Here is a 15471-nt window from a genome sequence, read left to right as displayed (position 1 = left end):
CGTATTAATGCTCTTAATTGCCCGTTTTTTATTCGTATTAATTTTTATTTGTATTAATATTTCAAGAATCAATTCGAATTAGTTTTTAATTTTGTTTATAGAATTTAATTTTTAATAAAGAATATTAAATAGCAAATAACACAAATAACTAGATAATTATTATTACCTAGCTATTTATCGTCGTTCGCCATAAAGAATATACCATTCAATATTATATACACGATATTTCATTGTTATATTTTCTGATAATGAATACATTATACTGTGACGTACACAGTAAGACACGTAAAACTCGTTAAGCAGATAATATGTTAATGAATTTCGCGAATAAATTATTCGATGTCAAAATTATTCGATACTTAAAATTTTATATTATTATTAAATTTTATAATTACCTTTTACAAGCATTTCAAATAACTTCGATAAGCAACTACAAGATTGCCACGGCAACCAAAAGTAATAGGAGACAAACTGAGTATTGCAAACTGTTGTCAATAATTTTGATAATATCATTAAAGTGAGAAATCAATCAGTCGTTTTCACCATGAGGACAACAAGTTCAAAGGTAGGAGCAATCGCCTTTGTTTTGACGCTCCTCCGACCAAACGCTTGTTTCTCTCCTTGACTCGCACAGTCAAGTCGCTTAGTCGTTTCGAACAAGTCTCATGGCACTATTGTCACGCTCCGGACGTTTCGAAGTTGGGATCGTTTCGCGTTTCGCATGTGTATTTCCCGTTGAGATCGAATCTCGCTTCGCGACTTGGCATTGACAATATCGAATAGAGAACGATCATTGTATTTTTCATTGTGTTCCTCTTCAAAATACGTCTGTATGTACGAATTGTGATCGCGTCGATAGTACAATCAAGTGCTGAATCTTCCATGAATCGATTTCATAGGGAATTCAAATAATCGAAGCGTGATGATTTCGGTATTGATAATTTGATGTGCAGATCTACAACAGAGCTAAAATTAGACATCTTGGTGTTCGAGGCAAAAGAAAAAAATGCCTTAGTAATAAAAAATTTCTTTTACGACATATAAAATAATAACAAGAAATAATTAGTCGTTAGTAGCGAATGAATTAAAATATATAGAAATTTATATCGCCATTTTTGCGTCTTTTCCAAGCAAACACAAATACATGTAATGTACTTGTTAGTTATAATTTCCTACTCAACAATATAACTGTAATATAACACGTTTATATTATAGTAGTTATATTATAACTATAAGAGGTATTATAACTAATAAGTACGTTATGTGTAACTTTGAGTTCGCTGAGTTAAAATTTTTTACATATGGTAAATTAGTCACATTCTAGTTTCAGTTGCGATATTGAGGACTTACAATTAAATACGTTAATATGAAAAATTCGTCGTCGCACATATAGAGAGCAGAATAAAAATGGCGAGCGGTAAGTAGCTTAGTTTTTTAAAAATAGAGAAGAATCGTAATCAGATATAGAAAGAATTTATGAACGAGAATCACAAAGCGAACGGAAGGTACAAATAACTAATTCATCTCGCAGCTCTCGTTAATCCTTCGGCAAATCCTAACTCTATTTTAGATCCTCGCTTTTTATTAAAATTATTGTACGTCGACGTTGTATTGCATTTTTCATAAACAAGCCTCTCTATCTGCAACGCAGATTAGCAGTGGCTGTATTATGGTTAAGCACTTAACGGTGTGCTTAACATGCAACTCTCGCCCCCGCCCACACCATTATCCGCTTCCTTTCATAGAAAAGCAGAAACGCCGGCTGACGCTGGAGTGTCCTCAGCTCGCGATTTTAAAATCCTTTTCAAACGTTACGATACACGTACTGAGAAACTCGTCACGCGGTAGCATACGGATCTTAAAAAGCAGGAAAAATAGCAACGGCATTTTAAGCGGATTCGTTCGTTTGAATGCCGCGTGGATATGCGTTTATTCGCGGTTAAGTAGCGAAATACTTGCATTTTCCCAAACAATAACAATCGAGCGAATGGGGAATATGAACACGCCGGATCCGATATTTGCAATCCGGAATGTTAATAACATTCGCATTAATCGCGCAGATCAGCAGAATTTGAGAAATTTTATTTAAAAACTGCAACGCAATCCGTGTCACATCATGTAAATCATTAGGCGGTAATTAACGGCGAAAGAGAAACGCAATCGCCGTGAAATGAAATCAATTATAGCTGTATAATTATTACAATTTGATAGCGTTCATGGCTTGAAATAATGATTACCCGTATATAATGATCAGCCGAGGAACTTTAATTATGTGCCAATTACAACGGCTGCGATAACGCGCCGGGGTTAGAACGCGATTTAAACTATGCAGTGGGAAATCCCTCGTGGATTTTAATTTATTCCTTCGTGTGGACTGATGAATTCGTCCATGGCTGCCGGTTGCGGTGGAACAACGCTCATAAACATTAATCGAAATTACCGCGGTAATGACACCTGCCGTTAAAATCATCATCCGAACCACGTATCCTTTAAAATTAAGCATCGAATTAAACTCATCCGATTGATAATTGACAAATGCAATACGAATACATGTGGCCGTCCGTGTATCGATAGAAAATCGTTAAAGTCTATGGCAGCGAAATCCGTTTGCGATTTTTTTGTGCCTTCAATGCCAAAATTTCGATATTCAAAACGTCAGGATTGAATGAGCGATCAGATAGTACGATAGATTTTCTCGTTAAAAATATATCACTCATCTCTAAAAATACATTTATTTATTATATCTTAAATACATATATCTTTAATCTAAACTCTATTTTGAAGTAGGAGTCATTTAAAATTAATTGAAGAATTATTTTGTTATCTCTCATCTTTACTAGAGCTTAATTTATTGGAAATTCTTTATTTTTGATATCTATTTAGAAACTATAAATGTCGCGTCATCTTCTTTTAAGAAAGATTAACGATGAAAATGTCAAAAAAATTATCATTAAGAAAGTAAAAATAGAAGGCAAAAATAGAACATTCTGTTCAGTGTCTTTAATGCCTTCGCCTCGCCTTCGTCAGACGCCCAACGTCTTTGTAGAAACTTTTTACGCCATTTTAAATATCCTCCTTGTATCGAATCAAATGAGGCTTTGAGCGAAGCTCGTCCGATAAAAAAATAAGATCTCGCGACAAAAACGCGAAAACTTCGTTGTATGACGGGATCGCGCGAAGAAAGAGAAAAGTTAGCGGGTCGGCGCAAAACCGACGACGCGACATTGCGGCGACGGAAAAATCTCTGTTTTACGAGAATGGTAAAACAATCGGTTTTGCAGTTCGTTTCCTCAGTGCAAACATTCGCCACATTTTGTGTTTACAACAATTCCCGTAACGAGTATTTTATCTACCATGAAATTATTCTCACTATAATTCATCGGGCGCATTTTTCAGATATTTTCATTCGTGCTTATTATTGTAGATGATACATATCGTAAACTGTATAATATAGCATTTCGAAAATGTCTGTCTGTCGGATTATTCACATGACTGTAAACGGTTGACTACGTCATAAAATATTCTTGCAAAATGCTGTGTACATAATAATACATTTTGCATGACCTACATTTTTTAATGACGTTACAAAAGCATTTATCTTGATGAATGGAATTTTATTCGCACTTTTTAATTCCAACACAATTTAATCTTCCGATTCGCATCTCTGAAACGGAAATTATCACATTATCATCATCATTATTGCATACTAAATTCATTTACACGTACATTTTAATATGTAATATCAAAAGGTGAGAGAATTTATAATTTAGCGACATTAATACGATCAAATTCTCTGCTAAAATACTTTTGATACAGCTTAATATCATAAGCTCCCTTTTATCCGAAAACGGAAGAAGAGAAACGAATACGTATTCATTATAAGTATTCCTCTATATTGTTCATGAGGCGGATTGTGCATTTTTTATAGAAGATTAACACAAAACAGCTCACAATTGCCAATACCTGACTCGTCCATTTATTATCGATATGATTTTTTGTTACAGCATCGACGCCAGGAACCGGGAATTTGGGGTCGCTGAAAGATGGTCGGACAACAGCGTATTCTCGAATCGCGCCTATTTCATGCTGGACAAGCAACCGGCGTTACTAGGCGTCGAGAACACGAGAGAAGAGGACGCCGGTATCTACAGGTGTCGTGTCGATTTTCAAATTGGCCAGACGAGAAACTCCAAAGTCAATTTAACAGTTATTGGTAAGGTTTATTTCAATTATTCATTTACTCGATAAAAGATAGATATGTAATATTATATGTGTACAAGGAGAGAATTTTCTTTTAAAATTTACTCTGAAAATATGATAGTTGTGATACAATATAATATTTTGAAGATTTTTATCATGCACTTTAGTAAAATTAATCAAACTTATTTTATATTTTATTATAGTTTTATTAATGAATGAGAGAGAGATTTACATTAAAATTTTTCGAAATACAATATTGTTCTACAACTATCCATATTTTCAAGGTAAACTTTTTCTAAGAAAAAATTCTCTCCGTGATAGATATATGTATATGAATAGATGTGTATATAAATAGGATAGATAAATGAGAAGTAGAGAGAAAATTTTATTGAAACTTAGAAAGCCATTTCTCAAATAACATTGTAACGTTGTTCTAAGCAATTTAGCGTAATTATCAATTATCAAAGTAACATCATTACGTGCGATTGTTCTTGTTGTCAATTAAGTTTAACCAATCAATTAGGCAGAATAGCTTTGTTTAAATTACACGCTCTTTTAGATATGAAGAAGTTTAATTGCAGTCACGTTTTACAATGGATTGTAATGTAAATCCAAGATGGAAATTGGAAGGGTTTTGTAACTGCATATACAATAAACATTAGTATATTGCGGTTGGAACGAGCCAGATATGAATTTGGCAATTTCCATCTTGGATTTGCGTTATTATTCGAAATGCAATGTCGCAGAAACTCTCTGCTCAGTTTCCTTATTCTTATACGTAGTAATGAGAAAATGTTCAGAAAGATTATTCCAAGTAGCCGGAGCCAATTGTAACTTTGCCAGAGCTTCTTCTTGTACGTTTTCATTAATACCCAATTAGCCGCTCGAACACGAACTACTCGACGTGTATTACGATTATGCTAAAAATGACACGAAAGTTTTACGAGCTTCGTATAAGTACCGCCTTAAAGTTACGTGTCGTACTTTCGCAACTTTACTCTTATAAAACCATCTTAAGGTATTGCGAGTGCTTAAGGCGGGAGTTATAAGGATCAACTTGAGAGGTCTCATTGTCCGAGGTCGCCGAAAGGAATCTTTACTGATATTAAAGCCATTTGATGTTTGAGAAAATATGGCAAGTGACCAACAGGTTGCAATCCAGGTTGCATCGGCGATAATTACATATTTGTCGCTTTTATATAATGTGATCCGATAAAATCCGATAAATCCGATTTATCGAACATATACGTCGGTCAAGAAGATACTTGTATAATATATAATATATAATTTGCAATTATTATTGAATGTTACTGTTACTTTTCTTTTTGTAAAATTTAATTTCTTGAACGTTTTAACAAAATTTCGATTTTACTATCTTTTCATATAAAAAGGTTTAATTAAAATGCATAGATTTAAAATGTCATCTTGTCTACCTCAAGTTATCATAAGCTCTGGCAAAAATTTTAATTAGAGCGATTTAAAAAATTTTTTTTTTTTTTAAATTATGGTTTAATATTTCGCCTTATACTTCTGAACTACGTTTCTCGTTGTCGTTCGACGTGACGGGCATTTTCAGCGCGCCAACAAAAGAATCATAAAACAGCAATTAAGCAACGTAATAAATTCGAAATAAAGTAAGCCACCATCGAGCAAGCATATACGACAATGGGAGTAGAGGAGAAAAAGGGAAAGAGAGAGAGAGAGAGAGAGAGAGAGAGAGAGAGAGAGAGAGAGAGAAAGAGAAAGAGATAAGAGACAGAGGTCAAGAAGAGAAAAAGGAATCCAATTAACATCCTGTTGAAAAGTTATGAAAACGCTAACAGGATAGTACGCGTCACCTCGGGATTCGCCGTTAGCCGGCATGTGCCAAGGAATTTTTCCTGCGGGGTAATTAGCTCCCCTAGCCCTTCTGACTCACCGACATTTCACACATCCTTGCTACGAGCTTGTAGACACTCCAACCGTTGGTAAACCTTTTCCAGATGAACGCCAATTAACGTGCCTTTACTCTCATCGTGTTTTCACCAGTGAAATTGCACATAATTCTCTCATCGATTTCCTTTTTTTCCTTTACAGAAGATGTTACAAAACAATTAGACGAATATATTCTTCTTTCGCGTCTGATATAGAAATATAGAGCCAATCTATTAAAATTTAAACCCATTTGATTCATTCAGATCTCTCATTTGAAATTATTTGAAAAATGCAATTTTATCGCAAGTTTTAGTTTGGGCAAGCATACACTGTAGACTAAAATGTCGATCGACTGTTGTGTCGTTTATGGAAAACAATGGAAAAAAAGTGTGTCATACCCATGTATACGATTATAAACATTGTCAAGGACTTTTCATAAATGGCATAAAAGTCGACCAACATTTTATCTACCATATGTGTCCTAAAAGGAAAATTAATATTCTTAGCCAGTTTTTATTTTATGATTGTCTTAAGTAATATCTTAAAATGTTAATACGATTCTGTGATTGACCTATATGACATTTTAAGAGACTACATTTCAGCGGTTAAATATAAGCATTGACTACGAATATCGGTCAAAAGCAGTAATATTGCTAAAAATATATTACATGATCGCGATCATCATCGTGTTGCGATGAAGAGATTCTGCTCGCGAGATAAGTGAAAATGGGAACGCCGTTATATGTTACACTCATGGAATTTAAATCGGTCTCCTTTACAGTCGTGTTCGCGTTCCATCATATATTTGCACGTCGCAACCATCAAAGACTCGAGCCTTTGCATCGGAACTGGCGAGGCGAGAACGAAGCAAGGGTATATATTCGAATCAGATGTACTGTCGCGACAATGTCAGAGAAAGTATAGTGGATGAGGGAAAGATGGAAGCGATTCGACCAGTAGTGTGAATTTGCTTTCTTAAGATATGTTTTGTATTCGGAGATATACGACAAAATAGATCTATTAAAATTAAACTACATTTTTAGTAAACGCAAAAGTAGAAAAATATTTCTGTATCGAAAATACATTCAATATAAACATATTACAAAATTAGAAAGAAATATCATTTTATTATTTAAATTTTTATTATTTAAAATAAATAAATATGAAAGAAAAAAACTCAAATAAGCATATAATTAAATATATTATAATAAACAATAATATATTATTCTTCCCTTTATTTTAAAAATGGCACAATAATAAAATTAAATTTTCTAGAAAAGAAGAAAAAAACATTATTCAATTTGATAAAAAATTATTAACTGATCACATAATATCACACAAAAATAATGTATTCTTAATATAATCGAGTATTTTATATATATATATATATATTCTTATCATTTTTGTCATTTTTATCATCTTTTTTGAGTTGTGATGATTGTAAATCATTCTTTTTGTTATGATGATTTCAATGATTTGTTACGAAATGTTAATTTATTTTTTATGATTGATAAAATTATTTATTTCAAATTGGAATATAACCAATCATACACTGTATTATATAATATAGATATTCGCTTTAATCCAATATACAAGATTATTTCGAAGTCTTCTTGTCGACGCCACAAACGTTCGTAAATATCCAACCTGTCATATTTTTCGCCGGTGGCTGTATCGCGACGGGCTGCCTGAGTTACCGTATCGAGGAACTTTGTATTTGACAGTGGTTTCCAACAAAAAAATAAAGAGAATAAAGGAGCGTGAAAAGTTTTGTACAGACGGGAAGCAGACCTTTGACCCGACGTTAAAGCTTTGGTAAACGAGAGCATTTATCGTAGCAAGACGCTGTCCTCTTTCGGTCGAACAAGAAATACAAGGTATTCCAGTTCCGAAAGTATAGAATGTAATTCGATAAATTTTCCGCGCGGTACTAGCGATTTCACGAGGTCCATACCTCGCAATTTTGTCAGCCAATATTGACATTTCAATGTGGATAACGCGTCCGCTAGCACACATAAATTTTGTGTATTTTATAATTTTGCAGAATAATAATGATACACGTTATCGGAAAACATTTGCAATTATTTCATTGCATATTATTTAATATAATTATTGGATTAATGTTTTTCGGCTATTAATTACTGCAGGCGTAACGATGTTCATAATTTAATTATCATGTAATGAAACAAAATAGTTTTCTATCTCATATTTAATAAAATTAAGATTATGAACGATTAAAAAAATTTTATATCGCAATAAAAAAAGATAATAGCTTAAATATGATCCCAAAGCGGTACCTAAAGCCCGCTCAACTCGGTATCTATCAGTTCTCGTTTAGAAGCAGAGATATTATATCATGCTTTAGGATTTCATAAAATACGGACGAACTGAAGATAAGGTGGTTCCTGAGTAACCAACCAGGGGAACCAGAAATCGGTGCAAAAACTCTAAAGAAATGGCGGTTCTTCGCATTAAGACTTCCTCGAAGTCGAGCTACAGAAAACGAGCGCATTTATCTTCTCGAACCGTTGTTTCTTTAAAGTAAGGAAAGAATAGAATGGCAAAAGCTGCGAGTAGAGATTTTTTTGTTACGGAAGGGACAATACATAACTGGGTAATACCCACGTCTGCGTGGACCTACCGTCATTCGCTTTTGTCGATCTAACTTTGTAATCGCGATAATCGAAATCCCATCGAAATGGTAAAGGCAAACGAACTATTTGCCGCTTTTCTCGAGATAAGAACGTAATTCCATTTTGTAAAGCGTTTCCATTGCGTATGTAAAACGACAGACAGTGTAACATTTTCCCACATGCATAGCATGTGACATCGTCTCACTTCACGTCTCTTCACACTCTGATATCGTTGAGTCATGGAAACTCCATTTTCAACACGCGACAACGTCGTTGCACATTCAACAATAAACACGAAGTTTTGTTTACCGCTTTTAAAGAAAATATTACGTTTCAAGCTCGCATCGTATAACGACCCTCGTACCCGCATTTACTGCATTATGATTAATGCACGCCAAGCGCACCGTTCAGGAATTTGCTTTGTAGTCATCTTCTGATTAACGAGCAGTATACCTACCTACCACAACACTTTGTCACGATTAAGTAAAATGGTTTAACGAAAAAGATACATGAAAAGAAATATGGAAAAAGCTGACAATCCAAAATTTTTATTCAATGGTGGTGTGCACCTGTGTAAAGTTGGCACACACATTTTTAAAATTTCGATACAATTGATAGAGCTTTGGCTCTTTGCCTGAATGTTCTAGTTTCATATTTATAGTCGCATTTTTATCGAAGATCTCAGTTCTTATTTTCAAACATAATACAACTTTATAACTAGATCTTATAAAACAATTTGATACTCTTTTAATAGAATTTGAAGTCTACATTTGATTTATTTCTATGTTCCACTACGCTTTTGAGATGAGATTCGTACAACGGCAATAAATCCGATCTCTATAGTTTTTGATATTTCAAAACCAGTTCTGGTGATTAAATGTAAAAATAGAGATTCGAAAATTTGAGGTTTTATCTTTACAGAGAGAGATGAGATAGCTTTTCTATCCGAACTGAATTGAATAGAATTGATCGGTTGTGAGTAGTTACAGTACTCGGATATGATCTGGTACGCTTAGACTGTCGCGCGATCGGATATCTTTGCGAGACAAACGTGCGAACGGTGCGAGATGAAAAATAAAAACGTGTTTTCACAATCGATTCGCGTTTGGACTTATAGTTTGAACTCTCGAACGACAGGCTATTCGTCTTGACACACTGATGTCGATATTGAAACGAAAAAAAAAAAAAATGAAATGGAAAGATACAACGTATATTCTTTTATTTGAAAGGAAGGGCCGAATAACTTGGCAAATTTTCCAGGCGTGGAAGATCTCGTACATTCCGCGGGGATATCCGTCATGGTCTTCGCTGCAGAACGTTGGTGTCGATATCACCGGTGTTCGACTTCCAATATTGGAGCAACAGTGTGACCAATTCTTCTCCTCTCGGTTACGTAAACCAGTGCAGAGTATCGAGTTCGGCGCAAAACAACAGACGTAATGTCGGATCGACAGCCAGTCGATACACGATATAGCACCACTCGACTCGTGTAAATCCGCTGTAAGTTCACTCGGCCACAAGCGCGTTCTTAGGATCGTCGGTTTATTGGAAACCGTAGGTCGGCACGTCGAATGAAAAAAAGAAAAGTAAAAGGAAAGAAGTGCCGATGGAACATGTTAGTCTCGGGAGTTATATTTACTCGAATCAACTATATCCTTTCAATAAGTGGTTGGAATTACGGAGAGCTGAGCGAGATAAAAACCGGTTAAGTGCAAAAATAATTTTTCAGAAAGAGCAAGAAACATTATATCCCAAAATTCAGCGCTATATTCCAGAGATCTCTTGAAGAAATAATATCTTTAAAAGCTCAGACAAAGAGATAGACGAAGGTCGCATCTGGCAGCGCGATAAAGAGATAATGCATCGCAATCAATTTCAGCCGGCTCGAAATCGGGGATAAATTTAAGTGTGATTATCGTTTCCCTCATAATCCGTGAACGTTTTCAACGAAAATAATTATTCTTAAGATTATATCCTTCCTTTCCCTCGGCCTCTAATGCGGCCAGTGAAATCTGTGAACGTATACATACAGCAGACCATAATGATTGGGATAAAAATTAACCGCGACGATAACAATAAAGTGAAACTAAAGCAATAATAATTTTAAAGCGGATTATAGGACTCCTTCCCGACCGATCCCGGCATTCTCGGCGCGGTCCGTATTCGATTTGGTTCCCTTATTCCTCCCTTTCATGCATATATACATGTTGCTCACGCAAGCATATTCCTTGTTTTGAAAAGAGGCATTATTCAAATGATTACAAGCAAAGAAATCGTATGAAACATTCTACGATTTTGTCATGAAGCGTGTAGATAGGTAGGTTAAAATTTTTAAATCAACCTTGCACTGTGTGTATCGTGCTATAATAATAATTGTTGATCCAATAACATCCTTAGTAGGTTGACATGATTTACATGACAGACAGAATTTACATTGATTATATTACGCGATGAAAAAAATTCGTGTCACGACGATTCGATTGCGAACATTTACACGTTTATTCACGAGTTTAAATATTAAAAATGGCATAATCCAACGAATTCTTCCCAAGACTCTCCATGTAATCTGCGAGGAACGGAAATCCTCCCTTACGCCACTGAATACGTTCGATTTGCTCTCCCGAAAGTTACGAATGGAGATCCGTCCCATGAGGGTCAAAGTTTTCAGTATCCGTCGATACCCACCCTCGCACCCGGATTGTTCTTCCGAAAAGTAATTGATCTGGATTTGCCCGCTCGCGCCTTCCCCGCGAACTTTTAATAGTATTTTACTTCTAAGCACGCCACCCCCGTCGGGCGACTGAGGCATCCCATCTTAGCAAGAACGGGGATTCCGTCGATTCTGTAGACGCAGTAACTTTTCCCCGAGCTAACGGAGGGTAAGTTCCGTTCAAACAAGAACTACTGAAATTTTTGCTTACTCACTTACGCCATAAATGCGACTTCAATGTCACGATTTTAACGGGGGTAAGTGGATCGTTATCATGTGTGCCGACATTGCAGCTCCCAAAACAATCTTACTGAATATTTTACCTTGTCGTTTTACAAATAGCTTTATTAAATCCCTGAACGTATAGCAGTGCTGCTGTTACTATATACGTTCTTGTAAAGCATATCGTCGCCGCAATGTAACGACTACGTTACATCGCGCTGTTACTTTAGAGCGAGATTACGGTGCTTCTTTCTTCTCACGCGAGTATCCTGCCCTTTATTTTCAGATCTCCGATCCGAATGAGTTCAAAACCGAATGACAAGATAGATCTCGGGGGAAAGTGCGCGCATAAATTTTACAGTGTTCGGTGGTGCCGCTGAAGTCCTTAAACTTGAAAAATGCGCAATTTTCAATGAAAGCTACGCTTGGAAATAAAAAAAAAAGAATTTTCTTTTTTTTTTTATTATCGTACACTCAGCTAAGCAGACGTTCTCCTATAAAAAAAAGAGATTGTGCAGATCGAACTTATCAATTTGAACGGCTTCAATTCGAGATTTATTCCTCAATATTGGAATTTCGTTGACATACAAACTGCTTTCCTTCATGCACGTATAGATGAAAATTTTTCGAACAAACTCCGTTTTCGATACTTTCCAAAACTTTTATACTCAGAAATTTTATTAAATTCACTATATATTGCAAATTTACACTGTAAGAAAATTTTTTGACATTTATAATTATAAATAAATTAAATTAATAATTGTAATCATAGTAACTAGTATAATTATAATCACAAATATCAAAAATTTTTCTCAGTGTAATGATTCAATTTAATGACGTAAATTGATAGTTGTGTTATATCGTTACGTATCGTTACAAATTATTACTTTTAATAAAATTGTATCGTTTATTTCATCATAATTATTTCCAATATCTATGTGTATAACATTAAATTATTACGATTAAATTATTACAGCGACATAAAAATACAAGATTGATCGCGAAAAGCATTGATCGCGGAAAGCATTGATCCATTATCAAAATTGGAAACTGTCAATGCGCACCTGTACGTATATAAGTAAATACCAGCAATCGAGTTTTTAGTTTCTATCGTCCGTTGGATACTCCATTGTAAACACGTTTGTAAATATACGTTCTGGCACGGAACAAACTAGATGAAGTTAATTGTCGTGGCGCTTGCATTAAACATCCGTTTATTTTATGGAACATTGAACAACGTGATGGGGAACGTTGCGCGCGCAATGAAAAATTGCGGGTTTGCGGAGCGTACCCTTATCGTAATAATTCTTCCGAAGTTTATCCAACTTCGAGTTTTCTCTCACTATTTCCGCGAATCATTTCTTTGCAACGTACATTTGTTACTCCGGAATATTAGCTTTTTGCGCGCCACTCGCCCGATTGTCTGTTTGATGAATCGACTCGCGATGGAATAAACGGGATCCAGAAGTTGCGCATTTCCTTTCGACTCGACTACCGCTATTGCCTGGTAAAATTTTTGTGTCGATCTTTCTATCGCGAAAATTCGATTGAAAACGTACGTGATTGAAGGGTAGATATTTTCTTGATCAAACCGCAGATAAAAATTCCATCAAAAATTGAGAGTATTTATTTGGACTATTTATAAACTATTTTCTTTGGAAAATTGTTTTCCATAAATTGGTATAAAATATTTAATTATATTTAATTTACAGTCCAAAAATTATTCATGCACTGAAAAAAAGGTAATAAATATTCTAAATGTTAAGATAAAACTTCGATCAAGTTCGGTTAATATAATCAAAAATAATTTTACTTTTTTTTTTACTTTCCTAAACGTGTGTTTAGTAAATATCCAAACATAATAATATAATCAATCATTTTGTAATAATTATTAAATATTTAGAAAAGTAACATTTTTGTTATATTAACTAACTAATATTTGATTGAAATTATTTTACTTATACATGTTTGGTAACTATTATCAGATCCTTTTTTCAGTATACTTCATTTACATTTTTAGTTTTTTTATTTTAGAGAAAGTTACGTCTCCTCTATATAAAATTGTCAGTTATACGATGAACGATATCAATGAAAATAGAGAGTAGAAACATCGGGTATCACTGCGCTGTAAAATAACATCATATACTGTTTTAAAAATACGACTATAAAGACCGGCTATTTCGCGAGATATAAAAAACGCTTAAGCAAGCTTTCACCTTAAAAAGGGGTTTAAACCGACCACAAAAAAAAATACGCGCCCGAATACGTAGACTTTTTCAGATTGTTAGAGCTCTTCTTCGCTTTTGCTTCACGGTTTGAAACGTTAAGCGACTCCGGAAGACTCTTTCGAGTTGATGAAGCTCACAGTACCGTCCTGTGCCAAGACAATAACAATGTAGGGACGTAATGGAACATAAAGAAAAGCGCACACAGCACAGTCCGAAACGAGAGCTCAGATAGTACGGCCAACTCGCCGTCGAGAACGACTGGAAACGGCATTCGAATTCTGTTGCACAGGATGTTGCAAGGCCTTAATCGTTTCGATCCGACTTTTCCACCACTCCAGTAAGTATATAGACGGGTCAGAAATCGCAAGGCGTTGCTCCTGAGAACGTGACAACGCTCTCTTATCGAATCTACGCTTCGTCCATCCCGACCAATCCTCTCTTCCTTTTCTTTCTCTCTCTTTTTCTTCAACGGAAATAAAGGAAGAGAAAATAATTGCTTCGAGTTCCTCATTCCTTATTCCATTCTTCTTTCACCTTCCGCTTCGCTTTTTCGTCTTCGATGTTCTATTATTCTGAAAAAACTGGAGTAGTCGGAGAGCAACGCCCGGAAGACTAATCGACGCGTTCAAGATCGGTTAAGTAGAGAACTGGAAAACAAACGGATGCTCCTAATGTTAATTTCGACGAGGAGACCCGCGCCATGAGGAGGAGAGCTCAGAGGAAAATCGGCCCGAGAGAGCGGTATCGGAAACTCTCAGCGAATTATATCGACTAACGGAGGCGTTCAGTTTTCCAAGTCGTTTTTCTGCAAGTCTTACGGGAAATGCGATCGGACAGGGGCGGCGCGCGAAAGTCATTAAGGGAATATACTTATTCGCTGCTGGCCAACGAAGCGCGGAATTATCGATCGCACAGGTTGGCGAGAGCACTTACGTGTATCACGTTTCACGAGAGATTCCATTTAGAAGTTCTTAGTCTAGAGAATATTGCATTGCCGATTCACACCATAAAAGCGATATAAATCAAGAGAATATATAGTATTAAGAAGCATATTCTAAAACTGCCATAATATTGCCAATAATTTAATAATTGTTGCATGCATACAGAAAAATATCATTCTATTGTTAAGAAAAGTAATTATTCGATTTCTTTTTTTCCTTTTAAGTAACGTTAATCTTTAAAGAATATTTTCTTCATAATAATCTTAAAACACAATTATAAATTTTAGAAAAACTCATTATTTTGTATTTAAAATAAGAAGTTTTTTTTTTTTTGAAGATTAATATAAAATTGGAAAGAACGACTTTATATAATAAACAAATCAAATTTGTTTTAATTTAATAATTTTAAATTAAAGTATTCTTCTCAAAGATTATTCAGAATATATATATTCAGAATATTTATTTTAAATAAATTTAACTGATGAATTTATGATAAATGCAGGTGTTATGAACTTTTGAAATATTTGAAATAAGTAATTATTATTTGCATACAGTATATATTTTTTGTATATTTTTTATTTTGTTTGTAGTATTCAAATTGATGCATCATATACGATAGCATC

At 34.7% G+C, this 15471-nt stretch overlaps 1 protein-coding gene across 1 annotated transcript in view; it reads left to right on the top strand.

Annotated features, from left to right (window-relative positions):
• Window positions 1-15471, top strand: part of LOC108687053 (neural cell adhesion molecule 2-like) — a 219734-nt gene that overhangs the window by 145141 nt on the left and 59122 nt on the right. The window contains exon 3 of the mRNA XM_018192657.1: window positions 4005-4213. Coding sequence (XP_018048146.1) covers window positions 4005-4213 — 209 coding nt within the window. The remainder of the gene's footprint in view (window positions 1-4004; window positions 4214-15471) is intronic.

Source organism: Atta colombica, unplaced genomic scaffold (assembly GCF_001594045.1).
Source record: "Atta colombica isolate Treedump-2 unplaced genomic scaffold, Acol1.0 scaffold198, whole genome shotgun sequence".
NCBI lineage: Eukaryota > Metazoa > Arthropoda > Insecta > Hymenoptera > Formicidae > Atta > Atta colombica.
The sequence above is the reverse complement of the archived record's forward strand: the minus strand, read 5'-3'. Positions and strand labels throughout refer to the sequence as shown.